This window comes from Marmota flaviventris, chromosome 10 (assembly GCF_047511675.1).
Source record: "Marmota flaviventris isolate mMarFla1 chromosome 10, mMarFla1.hap1, whole genome shotgun sequence".
Taxonomy (NCBI): Eukaryota; Metazoa; Chordata; class Mammalia; order Rodentia; family Sciuridae; genus Marmota; species Marmota flaviventris.
Window position 1 is genome coordinate 78,471,271 of NC_092507.1, and position 26,071 is coordinate 78,497,341.

Here is a 26,071-nt window from a genome sequence, read left to right on the forward strand (position 1 = left end):
AATATTAAAAGGTGTGAGAATAAGTGTCAATAAGAGGGGACAAAATCAAAACAGTAGAAACTAGGTGAAATCTTTCCATAAAAAAGGGAGTCATCAGCTGTGTCAAAATGCTGCAGGTAGATTAAGATGAAGACTGAGAAATGTCAGTTGAATTTGACAGCATGTATGTCTTTTGTACATTTAATCCTCACAAGAATAATTCTGAAACACTTTAAGCTGTGGAGAAAATTCAGATTAATGTAACAAAACGTCTTCCACACAGAGTTAATAGATTTTAATAGTTTCTAAAATTTGATTTGGATTTGTACTTTTAAATAAAAACATTATAAGTTAATTTGCTCATTCAAAAAATATTAACTGAATGCCTACTGGTTGCCAGGCTCTTATTCTGGGGACTTGGAATTATTGCCATCAAGCAAGAGAAAATAAACTGTAAATAATGTGTTATAAAGTGGTAACTGGTATGGGAAAAGAAAAATATATACATATAGCAGGGTAGGGGGATCTGGAGTACTGGGCTAGGAGGTAGAGGGCAAGTTGTAATAGGATGGTCCAGGTACACCTTACTGCAAAGATGATATAAGGAAATTTATCTGAGGGAAGGTAGTTTCAGATAGATGGAAAAGAGGGCACAAAGGAGAACAAAGTCTACTTTGTTCCCCTTCCCAATCCGTTCTCCTTTCCTCCCTAGAAGCAACCTATACAACATTCTAGTCTTTGTTTTTATACTTTTTGCTACATTTATATGTGTCCACTAGCATTGTTAATTATTGATTGATATGAACAATCATGCCATGTTTGCTTTCTTTTACTCAAACTTATGAATGAAACATGTAAATCTATGTCATTTGTTATAATAAGTCAATATTCTATAAATATGCAATGCCTCAATTTGTTTTTTTTCCCCCTCTCACAGCAGTATTGTATTAGCATTCTTGATACACGTTTCTTTGTGCATAAGTGAGAGATTTCAGGCTTTATATCTGGGCTATTCATATGCATTTTCAACTTCATTAGATATTACTAAGTTATTATTCAATTTCTCATATCAATAGTGTATTAAAAGTACTATTTCTTGTGCTGGGGTTGTGGCTCAGTGGTAGAGCGCTCACCTAGCACGTGCGAGGCCCTGGGTTCGATCCTCAACACCACATAAAAATAAATAAACAAAGGTATTGTGTCCAACTACAACTAAAAAATAAATATTTACCAAAAAAAGTACGATTTCTTCTTGTCCTCACCAAACTTCAGTATTTTCAGTTATCATTTTTTAATTTTTAATGATATATATCTAAATGTTTCCTGAGAAACTAAGATGACTCCAGAATATTTTATTACTAACAAAGACTAATATTTTATTATCATCAAGGATAGAATTTACTCAATATTTTTTAAAACTTAAGTTTTCTTTAAGACCTATTCTTGCAGTTTATTAAGCCAACTCTCATTTCTGTAAATTCTGAATTATAGCATTAATTGCCAGCTCTAAACTAGCACAAGATGGAAAGGTTGTCAAAACCTTAAAATTTAAATGAGGAATTACTTGTTAGCTTTAATAAAATGTTCAATAGGGGGAAAGCATAGAAGATATTGTTACAGGGTGTGTGTATCTTAATAAACCATGCAATTTAGTTCCCATGATTGTTCTTGTATTCCCATATTGTCTAACAGTATTGTTGTTATTAATATGTAAAAGTGAGCTAGAACACTTCCTTTTGAGATGGTTATTATCAGATGCTGAAAAAGTACTTCTTTGACACATAAGAAGTTTGATTTTATCCAGAAATAAAAGGTTTACTAATTTAAATATAAAAATATTTGAGTAAATTTTATCTTACTGTCTTTTAGATTAACAAATAGAAATATAATACACAAACCTGTGGAATGGACTTTAATTGCTGTGGTGTTGCTGTCATCGTAAGTACTCTTTCAGATTTTAACTATAAATTTTGATTAGTGAAAAACAAAGGAATATACTAATTTGATAAACTGCCTTGGAAAAATGTTAGATCTCTATTTTGTGCCTTATTTTTCTTATAGGATAAAATAGTTTTCATGTAAAGTGATATACCATATTTTGATAAGCTATAATCATTCTCTTTATACTTTTTATCTTTCCTTCTGAGGACTCTGTTCTTCACAAATACTATTATCTTTTGAAAGAAGAACATGTCCATGTGGAATAAATACAGAATAGTTCTTTAGTTTCATTTTCAATAATCCATTTTATTAATACTGAATGAGCATCATGATTTTACATCTGTATTTTTATCTCATGCTATTTCAACATACTTTAATAGCATCAGAAAAGATTTTTTTTCCCAAATTGATGTGTATTTTAAAATCTAACAAATTTAAAGGAACTAAATGCTTACTATACAGCATATATAAAACATTTAATACTCATTCACCTTTTAGGAAGCCACTTGTGGTTTCTAAGACTGTTTTTCAATTGAGTTAAAACCGTCTAATAAGTGTAGTGTTTTTCAGCTTGAATTGTAAAAATCTTTTGAGGACCATTCATTACTGCATTACTGTTGCTGCCTGGTGCTTGTTAGGTCATCAAAGCCCATAGGACATCAAAAACTTACTGGACATTCACAGGTCAAGAAGTGTTATGAGTCAACCTCATAGCATTTCCAGCCCTGCTTTCTCTTTCTTTGATATTACTTCAGTCTGACATGTTATTCTGGCTTCACTGTCCCAAGAAAGGCTATGCTGAGAAGCATTAGAGTAGGCTTCAGTGAACCAGAATCTGTGTCACCCAACCAGATACAACTCACATGATTCATTAAATCAGAACACAGAAAATAACTTTACTTGAATGCCCTGATATAAATTTTTTATCAACCATAAGAACAAATCTTTTGTCATTTCTACTATTCAGTGTTCCAGTTGAATTGGTAATTTGTGAAACAGATCTTATTAATTTTTTAGAAAGTTCTTTCTACTTTATGAAATGTGTAAATATTTTGGTCACTGGCAGAGAAAACCCCAGTATCTCTGCTTACCAGCCGTATCATATGCCTACTCATAAACCCTCATAGACAACTGTTTAACTGTACTTCTGCAATTCATTATACTAAAGAGGAAGTAACTTTTGGTTGACAAGTTAGAGGCTTAGGCCCAGCAGTAATCTCAGAATCTTGCTTCCTAATCTAGTGACTAGAAATATTATCTTCATGAACAGCTGCTTACTAAGGACATGATAGGTCCTACTTTTTTTGTACTAAATTATTGTCACATCTCCAAAATGTATAACAAGGAACAAAAACGTAAAGAAAATGAAATAATAAAAGCTACATTAAATTCATGTAATTATTCTGTATAAAAATAAACCTCCAATGTTTGATTTTAATAGAGGTACCATGTGGCACAAAATATTAAAAGCTTTGCTAGTCCTTTTATGCACTATTTGACTTCCCTAACTTTTAATGTAATAGGGAACCTCTTATTTCAAGGGTCAGTGACCCATAAAAAATAACAGCTTAGTTGAATTCAAGAAACAAACTGTATACATCTTAGGTTTATTGCTTGTTTTATGTGTGCAGTACATACTGAAGTTGTATTAGTAAACACTGTTTTGTCATTCATCTTCTCTTTCGTTAATATATCCTAACCCCTACAGCTAGATCTAACTTCTTTTTTCCTAGTCATTGAGCCTTTTAATTCCTGGGCTACTAAAATTCTTTCCAGTTTAGGCCTTTATGACTCCTTTTTAAATCTTTGGTCACTATAGGTACCAAAGCAGATGGTACTTCCTAGGTTTTTGCTTTTGAAATCTTCTTTTCTCATAATTCTCTCACACCTCAGGCCCGCCTTAAAATTCCTTTTCATTCTATGTTTGCACATTTTGTATCCTCAGATTCTAACTGAATCTCCTTATTATTTGATCATCAGCTTCTAAGACTTCTATCTCCTCCCCGTATTGTTTTATTTCTTATTTTTTCTTTTTTCAGAAAGTCCCTTTTAGCTCTTCATATTTCTGTCCTCCAGAGAACCTATGGCTCAGCTGATAGCTCTTGTTATCCTCAACTTTGTCCTTTTATCACTCTTTTGTGGTATCTATTAGTATACTAGTTAGAGATAAAATTAAAACATATTAATTTATATTTCCACCCTTCTTTTCTTCCAACAGTTAACACTTTTTTTTTTTTTTTTTTTTTTTTTTTTGCCATGCTGGGAATTAAACTCAGGACCTCACACATGCTATTCTACCACTGATCTACACCATATGCTATTCTACCACTAATCTACACCCCCAGCAACAGTTTACTTTTTAGAGAAGGTAACGTCATTGGGAAAAGAAAAAGCAGGCATAAGGGCCAGCATTGGATAAAAGCCTGATGGTGAAAAATATGGAGACTTTAAACACCTAAAGAGACATACAAACACATTTGTGCAGGATTAACCCTTTTTATCCTTACTTATTGCCACTAAGACTGAATATAGCATACAAAAGAATATCTCTCTAAAAAAAAAAAAGTATGATTCAGAAAACCTTCATATCTACTTGCAAATTTCCAATGGAATCCTTTTGATCATAACTTGTAGGCATTTTTAAAATTCATATTTAAAAAACAAGTGTCTGGGGGCGGGGGTGCACACCTGTAATCCCAGCAGCTTGGGAGGCTGAGGCAGGAGGATCACAAGTACAAAGCTAGACTCAGCAAAAGCGAGGTACTAAGCAACTCAGTGAGACCTTGTCTCTAAATACATACAACATAGGGCTGGGGGTGTGGCTCAGTGCTCCTGAGTTCAATCCCCAGTACTCCCCACCAAAAAAAAAAAAAAAATTCTTGTAAGTCTTTGTACCTAAGAAAAAAATTGAATGGTAGTTGTGAATCACTGAAGAGGAATACATAATTACTTTACATAAAAAGTACTACTATAATAATGGTATTATTCTTTATATATGCATATTGCAGATTTTGATTACTAACATGTTTAATGCATGAAAGCTGTTTTCAAAATTTATATAATCCACTTAGAAAAGGATACATATACACACACTATGTAATTGGTATGTTGCTTTGGTAGTTCCAATCTAACTCTTGTTAGTGGAAGGCCAAGGGATCAACATTCTGACTAAAATATGAGCGTCCAAAGCAACAGAAAAAGCTGGGGCCTGAATTTTCTTCAGAGTAAATAACCTATTTCTGTAGCACATCATCTTTTCCTGGTGACTTCCACTATGCTTTCACAGATGTATTAACATTAAACCCATTATGCCCCAATGTCCCATATATAGTATACCTATAAACACTTTAATTGAGCAACAACAACTTTGTTATTCCTCTATATGGGACACTGGGGATAACAACAACTTTGTTATTCCTCTATATGGGACACTGGGATATAACGAACTTTTAAAAAATTTGGGCCACATCAAATAATTTATCAGAATAAATTACAATTATGGGACTAAAATTGTGGGAATTTTATACCATTATAATCTCAGAAATTTGATCAAATAGAGTATGTACAATTGATCATTAAATGCTCAGTGAAGGGCTGGGGATGTGGCTCAAGCGGTAGCGTGCTCGCCTGGCATGCGCGGGGCGCTGGGTTCGATCCTCAGCACCACATAAAAAATAAAATAAAGATGTTGTGTCCACCAAAAACTAAAAAATAAATTTAAAAAATGCTCAGTGAAATGCATTTACGTATGAAAATACATAATTATTCATTCCCACTTCATTTAGATTTCTTAATAATTATATGGGATATGAATGGCTATTGTGATTGCAACATTTATTGATATTTATACTATATATTCCCTAGCTTTATACTATATATTCCCTAACTAGTAGCCAGGAATACATAGACCATTTAAACAGAGTTTAAGCAGTATACATTTATTTTACAATGAAGGGATTACTTTCCTTTTGGTTCCCTCATTCTTATTCAGTAAATGTTACAATTAAGGATTTTCAAGAATTCATTATACATAATAGAATATCTGTAATAGTGAAAATTGATTGACCCTGTTTTTATTAAGAACCAATTAATTTTGTTGAATTAAACTTTATCATACTTTACTCTTATATCAGGTTTTATTCCTGGAAAAGGCCAATATGTTGAAATAATACAAACTTGAATCAGTTTTTCCAAATAAATATGCCTTAATAAGATACTAGGCTCTTTTCACAGTCTTGGATGTATGCCTTTTAATTAAAATGTGTATATATGTGTGTGTCTGTATCATTTTCTATAAATACTTAAGTAACTGTATACTATGTACAACCTGTTAATGTATATTTTGAAGTGTTTGTGTACCAAATTAGAAAATGCAATAACAAATTACACTAAAATGCATTTTATGATGTGGTGTTATACTGTGTCATATATTCTTTTTCATATTTCTCATAATTACCATTTTACCCACAATATCGGAAAGAAGCACTTTTCGTTGTGGTCACAGTATTCAGAATAGTTTCTTTGAGATTTTGACAGGCTATTTTGAGAAGACTTTATAGCTACAGGATACCTCCCCTCAGTTCTGCCCCCATCTCTCCTTTCCTTCTTCCCTTTGCTTTTATTCTTCCTCAATGTTCTTTGACCTCTGTCATTATTCTTGAGCCTTTAACAGAAGAGGAGATTGCCAGTGCTGAAAAATCTAGGGAAAGGTCCAGACCAAAACCAAAGAGAAGCCATCAAGAAGCAGATTGACTTGCCTGAGTTCCTCTATGTGTAGCTCGAGTGCCAGAAATGGGAATCAAGTTTCTTCAAGAGGACTTGTAATTAAAATGTAACTTTTTTCACCTAAATTTAATATGGAACCTTTATAAATAGACTACTACTTTTGATTCTGGCATGGGTGGCCGTGGAGAGAGAGATGTGTTGCATTCTATGGGAATTACTTAAATTATCTGATGAAAGACATGAATACTTATTTTGTATTACTCAGAAAAGATGGAGGGAAAGTGACTTGTAGTAGTCTAATATTGATACATCTATTCCTACTTTTATGCCCTTGATTCTCTCTAATGGAAAGCTTTCAAGACTATCTCCAAAAATGTCCGCTTTCATTTTATTTATCTGAACTGGCTGTTTCCAGTGAACTGTGGCCTGCTTCCTAGGCAGAGACCGTGCAATAGTTTATTCCCTCTAAAAGCTTTGTGTATTCCTGTCGTTCAGGGAGTAGCATGTAAGTCCTGGGAAATGGTATTTAAACAAACTCAACTTGACCATGATCACTAAACAAAAGCCATCACTGGACACGGACAGCCACTTTCGGTAACCATCATACAGATAGATACTCTGGAGAGTCCCTTCCCTAGGGCTACCAGGCATGAATGGAAAGATGTGACTAAGGCTTTTTACTTCAGCATGCTATTTTTTTAAAGGCTGCCCATCACTAATTTCCTCATAAAAATTTGTGAACATACCATGAAAAAACAAAGAGGTGGTTCCTTAGAAATTTATTGGTTCTTAGGAGTCTTCGTAAGTCTTTCTTTTAATATTCTAAATTTAATTTGGGGTATTTGAGACCATACTAAAAGATAATTAAAATTATGTTTTATAGTTTCTTATATTTATGGAATCTCATAATTGAATTTTATTAAAACAAAATTTACCATTTTATTGTATATGGTTCAACTGGTTTTTAGTAAATTCATTGTATTGTGCATTCAGTGCTATCTAATAACAAAACATTTTCTATCATTCCAAAAGGAATCTTTGTATCAGATGAGTTCCAGTTTCCCTTTCTCCCATTCTCTGACAACTTACCACTCACTCTCTATCTCTGTGGACTTTCCTATTCTGAACATTTTATATAAATGGAATTCTATAATCCATGCTCTTTTGTGCCTGGCTTCTTTCACTTAACACATTTCCAAGGTTTTTGTTCATAGTATAGCAAATAATAGTACTTCATCTCTTTTTATGACTAGATAATATTCCATTGTATGGATATACCACATTGGTTTACCCACTCATCAATGATGGTCATTCCGGTTATTTCCACTTTGGGGCAGTTATGGATAATGGTGCTAAAATATTCGTGTTCAGATTTTTTTCTGTGAACATATTTTCAGATCATATAGGGTATTTATCTTGGTGTGGAATTGTTGGATCATATGATAACTCTGTATTTAGTCACACACACACACACACACACACACACACAAACCAACCTCCAAACCCCAGTGGCGCTTTACCAATGAACTATATCCCTTGCCATTTTTTTTTTTTTTTTAAGACACCATCTCACTAAGTTACCCAGGCTGGCCTTGAATTTGAGATCCTTCTGCTTCAGTCTCCCTAGTCACTGGGGTTACAGACATGTGCCACGTGCCCAATTTATATTTAACATTTGGAGGAACTACCAAACTGTTTTCTTCAGCATTCTACATTTCCACAAGTAGTGTATTAGGACTCCAGAGATTGAACTGTAAAAGTCATCTCATCTTACACTCACTAGTGATTTTAGGGTTTTATATATACACTTTTCCCCAAACTTAAATATTTCTCTTCTAATTGATTTTAGACCTTCATCAATTTCTTATGTTCTAAAAGTTTCTGTAACATATGTAAAATGAGTACCTTTAAGCCAAAAAAAGAAAAAAGTCATAGTGTTAAAGTTATTTATCTATTTTAGTACTGAGAATTGAACCCAGGAGTGCTTAACCACAGAGCCACATCCCCAACCCTTTTTATTTTTTATTTTGAGACAGGGTCTTACTAAGTTGCTTAGAGCCTTGCTAAGTTGCTGAGGCAGCCTGCCTAGTTGCTGAGATTACAGGTATGTGCCACCATGCCCCAGCTCATAGTTTTGAATTTAAGACTACATAAATAATATCTCAGCAGTACCTAGTGGTATTTCCTTTGGATTCCTCAGTATCCAAAAAATGCCTTTTTTGTTTGTTTGCTTATATATTTCTATATCGTTCCTGAACTAATTACTGAGTTTATATAAGAAAAAACTTTTTTTTTTTAACTGAAATATCTTTACCGTCAACCAGCAGCACTTTGTAGGTAGGACTCAGATGCTTTCTAAAGAAATAATAGTTTTAATTTTTTATCAAAGCCTACCTTCTACAGTGATTTTTTTCCCCCTGTTATCCCTGGAAAATGTATAATGTTCATTTTATTTTAATTCATAAATAGTTGAGAGTCCCCTCAAGCCTTAATCCATATTAAAAGTCACCAGTGTTCAAGAGCTGGGGTTCCATCCTCTGCACTAGCGAAAAGATGTGCTCTCCATTTTGTCCATCCCAAGCAGCTGCAGCAGTGGTAATAAGAGCAGCCAACAGCAGTTAGCCCTCACCAATGATTACCTCAATTTCAGGGGCCAGTCCGTATATCTACCAGTGCCATCTTTACATATGACTGAGCTCACCAGGAGCTAGGAAGCATGAGATTTACAGTTACTGTTGACGGCACTGTAAGAATGTTACAGTCATTGTGTGTGGACCTCCCCAGTTCACTCTGCTGAAATTTTACAGCATTTGGGATTGGGAGGGACTAGATCCACTATTCTAAGAGAACTGCCACATAGCAACAATTATGAAAAGTTTTTTCCAATACTCTACGAAGCTGCTCTATAAACTTGTTACAAACAGGATTTAGATATAAAGTTTTAAAGTCACTACCACCCAGCCCCTTAAATAAACATACATGTAATATATCACTACAAAGTGATTTACAAAGAACTTGTTCCTTTGAATTAGAAATATCAATGGAAAGCATCCCTGCTTCCTTATTAATAGGTAATCCTAAAGCATTAAATGCAAACATAATCAGGGCATAAGCCATATGTTATAAGAAAAACATTTTATTTTATTTGGCTGTCATAATCAAAGTTTTTATCTTTGTTTTCTAGATAATAGTTCTGAACTAGAAAACCTATAATGACATCCCTCTTTAGTGTATATTCTTGTCTTCTTTCTTTGTTTCTCGTGGAAGTCCTTAGCAGCCTTACATGCCTGTTGGTTTTTGAAATTTTGGGTCTTTAGCTTTGTGCCTATGATAAAAATAATGGCAATTTTCATTTGTATAATTAATTTTTATTAAACAGAGGGTTTTTAAAAAATGTAATTTCCTTACCCCAAAGACAATCTTTAACTTGTATATGGATCTCATAAAACCCTAAAACTCACACTCATTCTGGATAATATCCTGTTTTTATCTGTAACAAGCAGTGTAGCCTTGCACAAATTATGTAACCTCATATTTTACATTGGCATTGTGACGGATTGCACTAAATCCAGATTAAGTCAACTTGGCAGTGCAAATTCAACTATAAGATGTTCCAAGTAAGAAACTATTCTCTCTCTCCTTTTTTTTTTTTTAATGAGACAAAGTCTCAGTGTGTAGCCCAGGCTAGCCTCAAACTCTTGGATTCAAGTGATCCTCCTGCTTCAGCCTCCCAGGTGCTCATAATTGCACCCAGTTAAGAGAGAGTTCTGATGCACTATATCAAGAGAGATAATGAAAATCGGTATTTTTAGCATAGGAAACAGTTTAATTTTGTCATAGAAATTCATGGTGACATTGCCCAAGTGTTTACTTTGTTAGGTTTCTTAATAAGCTTGACCAAAAAAAAAAATAGATTTAAATGATGTCTACTCACTCTGTAGAAGGAGTACATAGTGCACTTTTAATTAAATGAGAGGAACATCCCCAAGATTCCTTTAGTCTGTACTGAAGACTTTAGTTGACATGACATTTTTGTCAGTATCAAAGATGAGAATGTTCTCTGAATGCAAAAGGAAATAGTAGAGTGGTATGTTACTTCAACATAATACTAAAGGTGGCAAGTTGATTTTTTAAAAGGTTAAAATGTGTTTTAAAACTCCATTTTGCTTACAGAATCCCCACTATATCTGTGAGCCTTTTACCTCTTCCAATTTATTCTTTTTTTTTTTTTTTTCATTTTTACTCCTTACTTTCCCCCTACCCCACTGATGCTAAGTGTTCACTGATACAACTTCTTTGACCCAGGTACTCTAAAGTAACCTGAGTTTCTTCTCTGATATAGTACTATAAAAAGGAGAGATAGATACATTACTTGAAGCCCTGATTTTTCTTCTGAAGAGTTTATTTGTACATTTTTTGTCTTTAATGTCATGCATGAAAACCAGTGTGAGTAGAACCCATGTATACCTTGAAATTAGGAAACTCATACTTTGCTATAGCATCATAACTGGAAATCAGTGTAGAAGCAGCCACCTATACAATGATAAAAATTTTTTAAATGTTTAGAAACCGGACTGAAAAAATAGCCAACAAATATCTTTTGAGTACCACTATGGGTTAGACTATCTTAGACCCTATAAGGGATGCAGAGGTTACACAAATCCTCTGTTCTCATAGACTTTATAGCTACCTGGAGGTTGTGTAAAGGAGGAGATTGACTTGTACACAAGCATTACAATAAAAAATTGAATGTGTTAAATGCCAAAAAAGCACAAATTCTTATGGGGCTTCAAATCTCAGTTCAGATTATAAAAAGATTTTATAGAAGTGGGCTATTGTGGATTCAAAAAACAAGATTTCAAGAAGTAGAATGAACAGATAAGTGCATCCTAGGAAGCACTTATAGCTCAAAAAAAGCAAAAAGAGATATAGTCAAGAGTACAAGGTAACTAGAAAGAAAGGTTGGGTTTATTATGAGAAAGATTTTTTTAATGGCAGGTAAACTTAATTCAGGAGGAATGAAAATCATTTAAATTTGAGCAAGTAACATCATAAAACTTGTACTTTAGGAAGATTAGTCTTGCAGAGATCTGGAATCAAAACTGATCTTCTCTTCCACATTCCACCAGCCTTCAGAGACTTTTAATTACTCTTAAAGTAAAACCTCTTATGTGGTCTACATGGCCCTGCTTGGCCTAGGCCCTATTTATTTCTCCAGACTCCCTACCTCGTTCTCCTCATTTCTGCCTCTCTGATCTTCTTTCATAATTTTCTCATCATACTCTCCCAGAATAGGACATGAATTCAGTTCTTTTTTCGCTCTCTTCCCTTCATTAATTAATTCCCTTTCATCATTCAGAACTTAAGGAACTTTCTCCTCAAGAAACTTCTTTACTTCCCTGACTGGATCAACTGTCTCTATAAAGAGGCTCTCATAACACCATATACTTCTTCCTAGCAGTTTTTCTGATTTCTGTTCAATCATGTGATTACTTGATTAATGTTTGCCTACTTCACTTGACTTAAAGATTTTTAGGTGCTGGTTCTATGTCAGATTTTACACACCATTATAAACCTAATACTTAGCATTTTGCCTAGAACATCGCCGAGTTACAAAAATATCTGAAAGAGAATGAGTGACTAAATGGATGAGAATAGTTTAGAAGCTATCAGTTCTTGCTCTTTGTTGACTCCTTCTTTCCTACCTGCCTAAATGTGTTCATTCATCTTTAAAAATCAAAACAGATAGGTTGAGGTTGTAGCTCTGTGGTAGAGCACTTGCCTCGAATGTGTGAGGCACTTGGTTCCATCCTCAACACCAAATAAAAATAAATAAAGATATTGTGTCCATGTGCAACTAAAAAACATTTTTAAAAAAGCAAAACAGATAAACACACCTATCCTTTGTCCGTCACCTCAGACTATCATCTACTTACCTTTCAAATATCTAGAATCGCTCATCTGCTCTAAGTGGTTCCAGTGCCTTTTATTAATCCCTTGCATTCTGCATTTTCTCCCCACAATTTATGGAATTGATTTTCCCAAAGCCACTGCTAGTAATTATCTAGTTAAACAAAAACAATGAGGTGATGAACTAAAGGAATTACAGCGAAAAAGAAAAGGGAAAGAAATGAGGAGAGAGACATTATAGCTCTAAAATCTACAAGGTTTAGCAATGGAGAAGAAATCAAAGACAACTTCAAGATATTAAAGGTAGATGGCTGGGAGGTATTAGTGCCTTTAGGGAAGTAGGTTAGATGAACTAATTGGAAATATTACAGTTGGTCTTACACCTGTTCTGGAAGTATTGAGACTCTTCCCGTTCAGTTTAATATTCAGGCATATTAAACAGTTAAATGGTACCTCCTTTAGTAGTTTAAAAATGTGGAAAAAGAGCTGACGAATGGAAGGAAAACCAGAGATCTAGATCTTGGATTAAGTATTGGGTTGGGTGAGATGGCTAGGTAGAGAATGTTCAGAGTCAAGATAAAACAGAATCTTGTAGAACAATCACACACAGGCCAGGGATGCCTAGAGAATACAGAGAAAGTGGGAAAGGAGGAAGATTAGAAACAGACATTTTTTTTGACACTGTGTGGTGGATTATTACATTTATATCTCACAGTTCATTCCACTTACCAAAGGAAGAGAGACTCTGAAAAGACAAGCACCTTTTACAAGCTTGTCAAAACTAGAATACAGGCTCAATTCTAACTTCAAAACATGAGTACATCACTTCACAGAGTGAATTAGAAAGGAATGTATATAATCAGAACACTGTCAAGGAATCTAAAGTGCATTTGAGGTTCAAGGTAGTAACTATCTTTCTGAGGAAGAGGTAGTTGTCCTCTGAATAAAGATAAAGGCTGACAAAAGACAGTGGTTCTGGGCTGGGGATGTGGCTCAAACGGTAACGTGCTTGCCTGGCATGCGCGGGGCGCTGGATTCAATCCTCAGCACCACATAAAAATAAAGATGTTGTGTCCACTGAAAACTGAAAAATAAATATTAAAAAATTCTCTCTCTCTCTCTCTCTCTCTCTCTCTCCTCTATCTTAAAAAAAAAAAAGACAGTGGTTCTGGCAAGTAAGTAATTGTAGTGGGTTGACCTACAGTTTCCATAATGACAGACATGGAAATCAGATTGCAAAGGCTGCTGTAGTAGACAAGTGTTGAGATACTAGACATGTGTTAGTTGGCTTTTCATTGCTGTGACCAAAATACCTAATGAGAACAACTTGGAAGAGGAAAAGTTTACTTGAGCTCATGGTTTCAGAGATTCAGTCCATTGTCCGCTAGCTCCCTTTGCTCTCGGCCTAAGGTAAGACAGAACATCATGGCAGAATGGCATGGTAGAGGAAAGCTGTTCAGCTTGTGGCAACCAGGAAACAGAGATCTAGGTGCCAGGGACAAAATATAAACCCCAAAGGCACACCCTCAATGACGCCTTCCTCTAGCCACAGCCTACCTGCCTGCAGTTACCACTCAGTGCAGTAGTCCTTTCAAATTATTAATTCATCAAATAGATTGATCCACTGGTTAGGTTACAACTCTCATAATCTAATCATTTTCACCTCTGAACATTCTACATTGTCTAACATGAGCTTTGGGGGAATACCTCATATCCTAATCATAACAGTATGGCAGATGTTAACTGCTCTTTTCATATGGTTAGCAAAAGATGAAAGAAAGAGAAGGATTATAATCTGAAAGGATACGATACGTCTTCAGAAAACTTCACAAGATAGAGGAGGCTTGAGTTTGTTGTTATCAGACTGGAAGGAGACACTGGACTGGCAGGATAAGAAGAGTGAAGGGTGTCTGTGGAATGTGGCCTGTGAAGAGACTGGGAATGTCGTCAGATGCCTTTTATATTTTTTTCCTTAATGCCTTTTGTCCATGTCTTTTTCCCATTGCTTCCTCCATGTTTTTCTCTGCTTGCCTTGAATGTCAGTGTTGTTTGGTGACATTTTTGCCTCCTCGTCTTAATTTCAAAAGTGAGTGAACTAAGGCTGGTGGCATAGGCAGTAGAGCACTTGCCTGGCACATACAGGGCCTTGGGTTCAATCCCCAATACTGAAAATAAATAAATAAGCAAATAAACAGAACTTGTATATTTCTGCTTCCAGAAACCCATATTAATTCCTCATTAGTGGCTGATTGATTCTTTCCCCTTACACCACCATGATCAGCCCTGGAGAATTAATTTCGAGCAGCATAAGCTTGAGCTATACAACCTCTATGCTTAATTCTGGTGACCTTTTTATTTTTTTCTACATTAGTGATTTTTACCTTCCTGGCCTTTTCATTTTCCATGACCAACAAATCAGTCTTAGGGACATAAACGTGTAATTCATTTGCCAAAAAAAAAAAAAATTATATACATATATGTCTCTATATGACAATAAGACACTGTCCATTCATTCAAATATTGTGTTTTGACAATGTGTAAACAATGCTAAATGAAGAAAGATGTCTATAGTAAATAAAGTGAATTTGAAATTGTTTTCTTATAAAAACATAAAGTCCATGCATTAAGGTCATTGTCTTATTTACTTTTATCTCCTTAATGCCAAACGTGCAATTTGGCATTTGGTAATTGTTCACTGAATAAAGCAAATGATTGGAATAAAGCAAATGAATGGATGAGAAAAACTTGGATAAATTATTGTTGATATTATCCTTCAACAAAGATTTGGTGACACTGGCAAAATTACATTGCACGTGAAAAAGGAAAAAAAAGCTGCTTATGATTATGAATAGAAGGAAGGACTTTCATTACAATCAGAAGCAACCTCTATATTGATTTATATTTTTCCAGGGTTGGTGTAATCTTATAAAGAAGTGACTATTTAGCCTAAAGAAAATTGCTGCTTTTAACCATATCTAGCATTTTGGTTTTGTTTTTGTGTTTGTTTCTTGAAAATAAAACTTTCTGAAATGTTTAAAATTACCAAATGGCAAAGTTAATTGTAAATGTGAGATTATCTTTAAATCATGTGATTACTAAATAAATGAACATTTTTATTTAAAAAAAAAAAAAAAAGATTTGTTTCATCCAAAAACTTCATTTCAAATGTTTTTTCTTTTATCTTCCATGGACTTGCTGTTTAAGCCTCTATAAACTAAAAATTGAATTGTTTACAGAGGAATTCATCTCTAGTAGATAGATGTGGCACTATATCTTTTAGTCATTTATCTGATGATCACAGGTACAGTCCTGGAGAATTCTTTAAATGTTTTACGTTTTGATATTTGTTCATTGAATTGGAAATATTTATCAAATATTAATGGGTTCTAATGGAAATTTTCAGTCTAGAAGCAAACTCTTCTTTAACTAATTTTATCAAAAGTGTTTTATTAAGTAGTCTTGGAAGCTTAAATGATGTTATAAGGAGGAAAAATTATTATTCCCAAGTGTATTAAGAGTGCTTGTTAAATTCAAGATCCTGAATCTAGTGTATCCTTTCTTTCTTTCTTTCAAGAGAGAGAGAGAGAGAGAATTTTTTAATGTTTATTTTTCAGTTTTTTCGATGGACACAACATCTTCATTTTATTTTTTTATGTGGTGCTGAGGATCGAACCCAGTGCCTGGCGCATGCCAGGCGAGCGCGTTACCGCTTGAGCCACATCCCCAGCCCAGGTGTATTCTTTCTTTGTTGTCTTTAAACACTTTCCTTTAGCTGTCATAGTAGCACACACCTGTATTCCGAGAGACTTGGGAGTCTGAGACAGAAGGATCATGATTTTGAGGCCAGCGTTGGCAACTTCATGAGACCATGTCTCAAAATATAAAAGGGCTGGAGGTGTATGGCTCAGGGGTAGAGAACCTCTGGGTTCAATCCTAAGTACCACCAAAAAAAAAAAAAAACTTCCATTTAATTTGTATATCATAGACACTTGACACCTCTTAATATTCTTCCTGTCTCTGACTTCTCTTTCCCCACTTTGATCGTTCTAGTTAATAGTAAAGTCATAGGGTTCTTGGAGATAAAATGCAAATGCTTCCATTTTGCTCCTTTTTTAAACAATTTTACAAAGTTTTAAAGCAGATTATAATAACCAGAGGGTAAGACAAAGCTTGAAATTATCTGGTTCTCACTATTACTATTTTATGTTGTCCCAGCAGCCATTTTAAATGAAGAATTTGGGAGTTAGCTATTTGTCATTTTAGTATAAATGAAGTATATTGTGTGTTAGGAGGGAGATGTCAAAATACACAAGCTTAATACTGAAAATCCCAGTGTAGCAAAAGCATTTGAGAAATTAGTACAGAATGCTTGGTGAACACCTACAATATCTGTATTGGTGAAATCAATCACATTATAAAAACTGAATATTCTGAGCTATTTTAGCTTCATTTTATTTACTGATTTTTTTTTCCAATGACTTTTTCAAACCCCACATTATGTTTTTCATATAGTGGTTTTCAATTGTTGTAACATAGCATACTGTATGGCAAAAGTGTTTCGGGAGAACAAAGCAACTGCCAGGTGATAACTATTTTCCTCTGGTTTCAATGCTGAGAAAAATGTTGCTCATTTAAAACACTAAGACTTAAAACCATTTTCATATGCTCCAAAATCAGATTCTCCAAACCTATAAAATTACCATGCCACTAATTCTCAACTACTATACATTGAGTTGTATGGTTATACATTGAAAGTAATCATTAAGATATGTACCTTGGCCGGGCACAGAGGTGCATGCCATGATCCCAAAAAACCAGGAGACTGAGGCAGGAGGATCACAAATTCAAAGCCAGCCTCAGCAACATAATGAGACCCGTCTCATCCTAAAAAGGGATAGGGATGTGACTCAGTGGTTAAGCACCCCTGGGTTCAATCCCTGGTACCAAAAAATAAAAGTCTTTCCTGGTAGGGCAGGGGGGAGTGTATATAAAGAAAGACCTTTTATATAATTTAAAAGAATATATGACCCCCTCCTGTCCCAGTTTAAAATAAGGGAGTAGAATCAGTGAATACACACTTCTCTTTTGAGTAATGATGTTAAAAATCAAACAGTACAATTTGTTTTGGCTAGAAAGAGACAAGCATGTTTGTAGGGCATGGGGAAGGATCTAGTAAAGAAAAATAATTTGAAGCTGATGGCAGGATGGAGAGTACAAATACCTAATAAAACAAGGTCCTAAGGGTGCATAAAGAACTGAGATCAGACACAGAAGGTAAAATAACTTGAATAGGAGAGAAATAGTACATCTTCCGAGACCAGAGGGGGAAAAAAGTGAAGAACGGTGTGGCTATTAGATACACTTGGAAGAAGGAGGAAAATTTTTTAAACCATGCCTGACAACTTAATTTTTCAATGAAGTGGAATTTGAGGTTGTGTTCTAGAGGTGATGCTTGTATGGAGGGTGAAAAATAGTGGTAGTCATTGAGATGATTCAGAAAAGGAGGTAACCAAGGGTAAGAAAAAACTGACAGGTGACAGTAAGTGTCCAGATGAGGCTAGTGAGCATGGGTTTATAGTAGTAATAGTATAGATTCCCTGATCTCCTTTTCTTCCACAAACCTACCCCAGTAGTTTTCAGCCATCTTGTTGTAGGTGAGAAAAAAGTATGTTGCAACATTGATCTCAGGTTTTTAATAATTTTTTTTTTTAGTTGTTGCTGGACCTTTATTTTTTATTTGCTTATTTATATGTGGTACCGGGAATCAAACACAGTGCCTCACATGTATAAGTCAAGCACTCTACCTCTGAGCTACAACTTCAGCCCCTCAGGTTGTAGTTTTGATGGGTAGGATAACTAAGACAAGGAAGCAGAAGGTTCAGAAGAGTGATGTAAGAGATTAGTTCAAGAAATCATAACAAACATAATTAGTAAAGGATAATGAAGTTACTTTAGGAAGAAAATTGGTTATCTCAATCAAGTGTCTCTTGTGCCCCTCTTCCCAGAATTATATCCTTTTTTAAAACAATAATTATTATTATTATTTTTAGTTGTAGTTGGACACAATATGTTTGTTTTTTATTTATTTATTTTTATGTGGTGCTGAGGATCAAACTCAGGGCCTCACACGCATTAGACAAGTGCTCTACCACAGAGCCACAACCCCAGCCCCCCCAAAATTGTATCTTGAACTCTGATATCTCTCCTAGTTTATAGGTCCAAAAACTTTGTTCTTTTTGCTGGGTATCTCCATCTGGATATTCCTCAGGCATTTGAGATTGAACTCAACTTTTCTTTCAGATATCCCCCTATTCTTTTTGGTGGCATTTGCATCTTCCTAATTACCTATAATTAAAATCTGACTTTTTATGCTTCTCTTGCCCTTTATTTCCCATAATCAATCTGCCTTTATAACTTCTTTTAAACATTTTTCTCTCTTCCTACTGCTATTAATCCACGTCAAGCCTTCATTATTTTCTGAGACTGCTGTAATTAGCTTCCTAAACAGATCTCCTTACCAAGTTTCTCTTCACTCAACTAGTCCATTCTTCTTTCAGCTATAATAATCTTTTCACTAAAGCTTAACTCTAATCAATCCAAAATCCTAGTGCCAGGTCAGGTATGGTAGCATACTCCTGTAATCCCAGAGGCTCAGGAGGCTCAGGAGGATGCAAGTTCAAAGCCAGCCTCAGCAACTTAGCAGGACCCTATCTCAAAATTTTTTTAAAAAGGGGTGTGGGCTAAGGATGTATCTCAGTGGTTAAGCACCCTGAGTTTGATCCCTAGTACAAAAAAAAAAAAAAAAATCCTTGCGCCTTCCCAGCTCCTACCACATAATTTTGCCAAAATACAAGGCCCTTCTGAAGTAGCTCCAACCTGCCTATCCTATCCTATTCTTATTTATCATTAGTTTGTGTCCACTGTTTCCCCTTACAGTCACCTTTGATAGCACTGTGGCCTGTGCTTGAAATTCCTTTTTGTATCTCTCTAACCTACCCTTCATGGCCCACTTCAATGTCATGATCTTCTTAGAAGTCTTCCTTAAGACACCATGCCAGATAAAAAACATTTGGTTTAAATTCCACAAGTAAGACATCTTTTTTGAATAGTATTAATTACCTTCTGCTTTGTTATATAGTTAAATGTAAAAATATTTTATTATTCAGATTCTTCCAACAATGTGACAATTATTATAGATTATTAGAACTTCATAAGTTTGTTCAGATCAAAAGTTTAGGGCCTGATGCCATGTGCCTATAGCCCAACCTATTCAGGAGGCTGAGGCAGGAGGATCACTTGAGCGCAAGAGTTTGAGGCCAGCCTGAGCAACCTAGCAAGATTCCATCTCAAAAAAATTTTTTTAACTGACCTTCAAATTTAGGGGTTCTTAATACTTGCTATTCATTAGAATTCTATAGGGAGTTTTTTAAAAATATTTTTTTAAGAGAGAGAGAGAGAATTTTTTTAATATTTACTTTTTTTTTAGATTTTGGCGGACACAACATCTTTGTTTGTATGTGGTGCTGAGGATCGAACCCAGGCCGCACGCATGCCAGGCGAGCGCGCTACCGCTTGAGCCACATCCCCAGCCCTTTAAAAAATATTGATGGCTAATTCAAAAATTTTAGTTGACTGATTTTTGGTGAGTCCTAACCATAAGTATTTTTTATATATATATTTTTTAGTTGCCAATGGATCTTTATTTATTTATGTGCAGTGCTGAGAATTGAACCCTGTGCCCCACACATGCCAGGCAAGCATTCTACCACTGAGCTACAACCCCAGCCATCATAGTATTTTTTTTAACTTCCCCAAGTGATTATAATTCATACAAAAAGAATTAGGAACTAGTGTCTTAATTCTGGTGCTTGCTTATTTGATGTGCCAAGTGGAAAGCTTCTAAGTCATTTGACTTAGGTATGTCTACCAGGATTTGCTTAATTAAAGGTATGCAGCTTTCTTCTGAAGTCTTTGTTAGTTACTGATGTTGGAAGGTACCTCTTGGCTATCACAGAAAAAGAATGAATTAGAAGCAGTAGACTTGTCAGTTTTCATTAGCATGTTTGTTTTGTAATGACAGATTTCAAAATTTATTTGAAAAGCACAAACAGGTGGGCCTTTGAAAATCATAAGATCTGCTAAGCTCTTGAAATGAATCAGACATGTGAGCTAGTGTGGTCTAGTGGTTAAACGTGTAGACTAGTAGAAGTACTTCTGGGGTTATTTGCTCATCTTTACTGACTTACATGACCTTAAGAAAGTCACTTAAGCCTCACCCTGTAGCTAGCCCATGCTGCAGCTTCACAGAAAGACCGAAGACCAACAAATTAATCTCATAAGTTTTTTTTACAAAATTGGAAATCACTGTAATTTCTTATGTTTGAATCAGTGGCCACAAGAGGAACAACTGGGAAAGAAAATTGGCATCTTTAAGGGAAACAAACTCATCCCACTCAGATTTAGAAAGTCACCCACCACCAGTTTTAAAGTGTCTGAATTTTAAACTCAACTCTGACTTCTTGATATCTGTTTCTTTATAGATGGTGAAGCCATGTTTACTCTACTTAAAAATATTAACAACAGGGCTGGGGTTGTGGCTCAGAGGTTGTACGCTCACCTAGTACATGTGAGGCATTGGGTTCGATCCTCAGCACCACATAAAAAATAAAATAAAGGTATTGTGTCCACCTACAACTAAAAAATATTTTTAAAATATATTAACAACAAAACTTAGAAACTTAGAAAAGCACACAGAAGTAGTTAACCCCATCACAAGCCCAATCATTTTATGGAAAAGGAAAAGCTCTTCAACAGGGTGAATTTTGGTCCATTCTTTGTGCACCCACGTGGCTGTTATTTTATTTTGAAGAGGAAGAGAGGGGCCACAGACAAGTGTTTTCAAGGACTCACTAATGGAAATGAATCTTCTGATTTTTCCTCAGGAAGAAACAAATGAGGTAGAAAAAGAGTTAATGTTAAATATGAAATTCTGGTTATTTGCCAGATAAGAATCCCTCAATATTTTCAGTATCTAAGAGAAGCATTTTGCAAAATGGGGTTTGTGTGAGCCCTCAACTTTCTGAAAATAGATGACATTTTGACCCTTTGTGTTACTGATCACAGCTCCCCTTTGTTTCAGTTTTGAGTGTATGGTTGGGCAGACAGAGCTATTCTGGTTTAATGCTTTATCATTTAGAATTGTTCATGTAGAGAAGGGAAAATCCCACTTCATTTTTTAGAAGATGACAAAATATGAGTAAGGTGATAATTGTCATTGCCATGTAAAAAGAAAGGAATTGCAGGACTTGATAGATAAGCAAGATACCTTTGTGGAAAAGGTATCTATTTTTAGCATTTTTCTTAACCAGTATGACTCCAAATAAATTCTTCACCCTTTCTCAAGCCTCAAGAATTTCACCTATTTAAAAGGAAACCCAAGCGCTAGGGTTGTGGCTCAGTGGTAGAATACTTACCTAGCACACATGAGGCTCTGAGTTCAATCCTCAGCACCACAGGTTATTGTGTTCACCTACAATTAAAAACCAAATATTTAAAAATTAAAAAGAAAAGAAAACCCAAGGGGTTGGGGATATAGCTCAGGTGGTAGAATGCTTGCCTAGCATTCACAAGGCCCTGGGTTCAATCCTAGCACCACCAAGAAAGAAAGAAAAAAAGGAAACCCGATAGGTTAAGACTAAATCACTCTTGAGAAAATTAGGTAGTATAACCTCATAAAAAGAGACTACATACACTTAACCCTCATCTTTTTAAGTTTTTTATTTACCTGTGCTATTATTAATAAAAGTATCTCACCTATCCCAGCAGGCTTTTGCTTTTGTTTGGTTCTAAGCCCCCAAAATGCAGGTATTGGAATGTTCATTTAGTTTAACTGGTAAAGTGATAAACACAGTGCTTGTGCACGTAAACAGTGAAACTATTTCTGTTTAGCAAAAATATTTCTCATTCCTATTCCTTCCCAGATCTAAATTCTGGAGTATGAGAAAGTGTGAAAGTTTGTTTTTTTTTTTTTTTTTCTTTTTTCTTTTAAGCAGTCTTTGCACCTTTATCACCTTTATGTGTGTTATCAGCAGAACAGGTTTCCCTACTGCAGCAGAACTCTGTATGAACCCAGTAATTTCTCAAATCTGATAGGTACAGAAAAGTGTGTGGCTTTTCACTTCCTGTCCCTTCCTCTAACCCCAAACCATAGTGAAGCTTGCTTTCTGGTGACATTTATTCGCATAGACATTCTTACAGCTCTTTCTTCCAGTAAGATTATGTTATGTGAAGAGTATTATTCAGTGTCATTTTACAACAATCTACCAATTTGATTCTGTGAATTCAGAAATCAATATGAACTCTTAAAAAATTCCCTATAAGAGTTATTGCTTCTTTCAGTTTTGAGGGTGAGGGTCAGATTCAGAGATATCTGTGCTTTATCATTTCAGATAGAAGCCTGATGTGATCTTTACACATATCACCCAGGATTGGTCAGGACTCAAATCATTCAGATGGTGCTATGATGAATAATGTTCTACGAGCTGCAGTATGGAGTCCACTGAGGTTCAATAAGAGTACAGTGAACAAGGAAATAGGGACCAGAATGAGGAAGGTCATTTAAAAATCCAAGTTTATTACTGATTTTTATTGTATTAAAAGAAATGGATAACAGAGTTTAATCAGTTATTTAGCTCTAGTTGCTCAATAAACCACAACTTTAACTCTTTATATAACTTTCTCTGTTACAAACCAGTGATTTATGGATAACATACTTCTGAGGCTTAAATCAAGAATTTGTATAGCTCCAGATCCTTGAATATAATGATTTATAAAAATTGCCAACTTTTAATTTAAAACCTCTTATTTCAGTTCTCATGCCCAAACTTAGGAAACTCCTTACTAGCATGTATAATAATACCTGTTAACCAGATGTTGTATGATAGCCCAATAACAACAAATAGAGGGACTTATCCTAACCAGACTTTTGTGTTCTGTCTTTTTGATGTGTAGCATATGTGGAGCGGTCAGCTAAATAAAGGTCTTATCAATAAGATGCTGTTTGAGGCTTGGCATTTTGCTTTTGTTGTCCTGACACTTACCATATGGTAAAGAACTAGTTGTAGGAGGCTATCTGGCTTTTCAGAATTGAGATTTGAATCAGTGGCATTTTCATGAGAACATTCCTCTCTTGTTTGTGATTTATACATTGCAAACTTTTATCATATAGTTTTTTTCAAATTATTTTCTCTAACATATAGACTGTGTTAAGTCATTATTTTAGTGTCACCTGTGTAGGTTTTTATGCATACTTAAAAGAAATGAAATTTGGGGCTGGGGCTCAGTGGTAGCGCACTTGCCTGGCATGTGTGAGACACTGGATTCAATTCTCAGCACTGCATATAAATAAATGAAATAAACATCTATCATCAACTTTAAAAAAAAAGGAAGAAATTTAAGTATAAAAACTTTGTTTTTACCCACTGCCAATCACATTCTATGCTGAGTATTTTAAAGGTATTTCCTATAGAAAACACAGTATTAAAGGGGCTGGGGATGTGGCTCAAGCAGTAGCATGCTTGCCTGGCATGCACAGGGCGCTGGGTTCGATCCTCAGAACCACATAAAAATAAAATAAAGATGTTGTATCCACTGAAAACTAAAAAAAATTAAATATTAAAAAATTCTATCTCTCTAAAAAAAATTATTAAATATCAACTCTGGTATATTACTATTTTTTAATTAAGCAAAGTTATCTGGGCCCACAGTGTTCTTTGATATTCACTATTAGAAGTTTCAGGATTCAAAGAGAGGTTTCAGTCCCTTTTATTGTATAACAGGGCAGGGGTTGTTCTTTAATGAAAAGGTTAAACAGGTAAATGATTAGTTTATCATAATTAATAGTACACAGATAAAGGATTAAGAAAAAAGAGGAGTCTCAGGAGTCCCTTTAACCGAAAAAGGGTAGAAGTGTAGGTGTTTGATAAGATCCTGCAATCATACTCCAAAAGTAACTAGGAGATTTTATTTCATAATACGTTTTTGTGAGGTGAAAGGTGCTTTTTATATTTTGAAGTAATGGATTTGAACAATACTTATATTCTGAGGCACTACATTTTAGGGAAACTAGAAGGTTGAAGGGAGTATAGGAAAGAACACCAATAGCAATAAGGAGTGGTTGTATGGCATCTGTGAGGAAAGATGAAAAGGACTTGGAGTTAAAGAGAAACATTTTCTAAACTATGAAGAAATAACTTTAAAAGCTTGCCCACCAAAAACCCCTAAAAGTTCCACAAAGGAAAAAATAAAATTCTGTGAGAGAGATTTATAAAGTGAGAAATAGTGTCTAGAATTTAAGGTTTGCTAACCATTATAGAAGCTCACATAGAAATGTAAACTCTCCATCCTTTGAGATCATAGAGCTAGTTCATTAGCTGTCTTGTAAAAAGGGATCAAATCATTACTTTGATAAAGAGTCTTAGCTGGGTGTGATAGCACACACCTGAAATCCCAGCTACTTGGGAGGCTGAGGCAGGAAGGTCACTTATCCTGAGCAACTTACCTAGATCCTGTCTCAAAAAAATAATTTTAAAAAAGTGCTCAGTGGTAGAGCACTTGCCTGGCATGCATGAGGCCCTGAGTTATCACAAAAAAAAAGGGGTGGAGGGGTCTTGAATCTGGTTGCACATACCTGTAGTCCAGCTACTGGAGGCTAAAGTGGGAAGATCATCTGAATCCCAGGAGTTTGGGGCAAGCCTGAGCAACACAGCAGGAGTCCAGTCTTCAAAAAACAAAAGGCAGAATTTGAATCTTTTCTTAATTATTTATTTTGCAATGAGATCTTGCTGTGTTGCTCAGGCTGGTCTTGCACCCCTGGGTACCAGTGACCCTACCACCTCAGCCTCCCAAGTAGCTGGACTAGAGGTGTGTATAATCCAGACATAATCATACATAGCTAATTCTCAACAGAAGTAGACTGAAAGGGAGTATGGATCCCAAACTCATTATGTGTCCTCATTTTGCTACTACATTCTGCTTCTCATCATTCACTTAAAATAAATAAAAAATATACCCCATGAAAAAATGGTAAGTCAGAATTACACAGAAATAAAGACCCACAGAAAATAAGTGCTGGCAAGAATAAGGAGAAAAAGGAACTTTTACACACTTTTGTTGGTATGGAAATTAGTATAGCCATTATGAAAAGTAGTATGGAGTTTCCTTAAAAAATTAAAAGTAGATCTGCCATATGCTCCGGTTACCATATGCTCCAACAGTCCTGCTACTGAGGTTATATTCACAGGAAATGAGATTGGTATGTCAAAGACACATCTGCACTCACATGTTCATTGCAATGTTTATTCACAATAGATAGCTAAGATACTTAGGAATCAACCTAAGTATCCATCGAAAGAACATGTGATATATCTTTAGACAAATGGAAAAAAATCTTGTCATTTTTGACAGTATAGATGAATCTGGGGGATACTGTGTTAAGTGAAAAAAAAAGCCATGAAAG

The 26,071-nt window shown here is 35.0% G+C and overlaps 1 protein-coding gene across 5 annotated transcripts in view; it reads left to right on the forward strand.

Moving 5' to 3' along the window:
• The window catches only part of Rpap2 (RNA polymerase II associated protein 2), a 103,705-nt gene that overhangs the window by 46,667 nt on the left and 30,967 nt on the right, over window positions 1-26,071 (forward strand). For 2 of the 5 annotated variants that reach the window (XM_027935146.2, XM_071618047.1), the window contains exon 11: window positions 1,849-1,917. In XM_027935146.2, the coding sequence (XP_027790947.2) occupies window positions 1,849-1,917 (69 nt within the window). Of the gene's footprint in view, window positions 1-1,848; window positions 1,918-4,196; window positions 6,302-23,003; window positions 23,607-26,071 lie in introns of those variants that run through there. The other 3 variants (XM_071618049.1, XM_071618048.1, XM_027935147.2) reach the window with 3 other exon arrangements.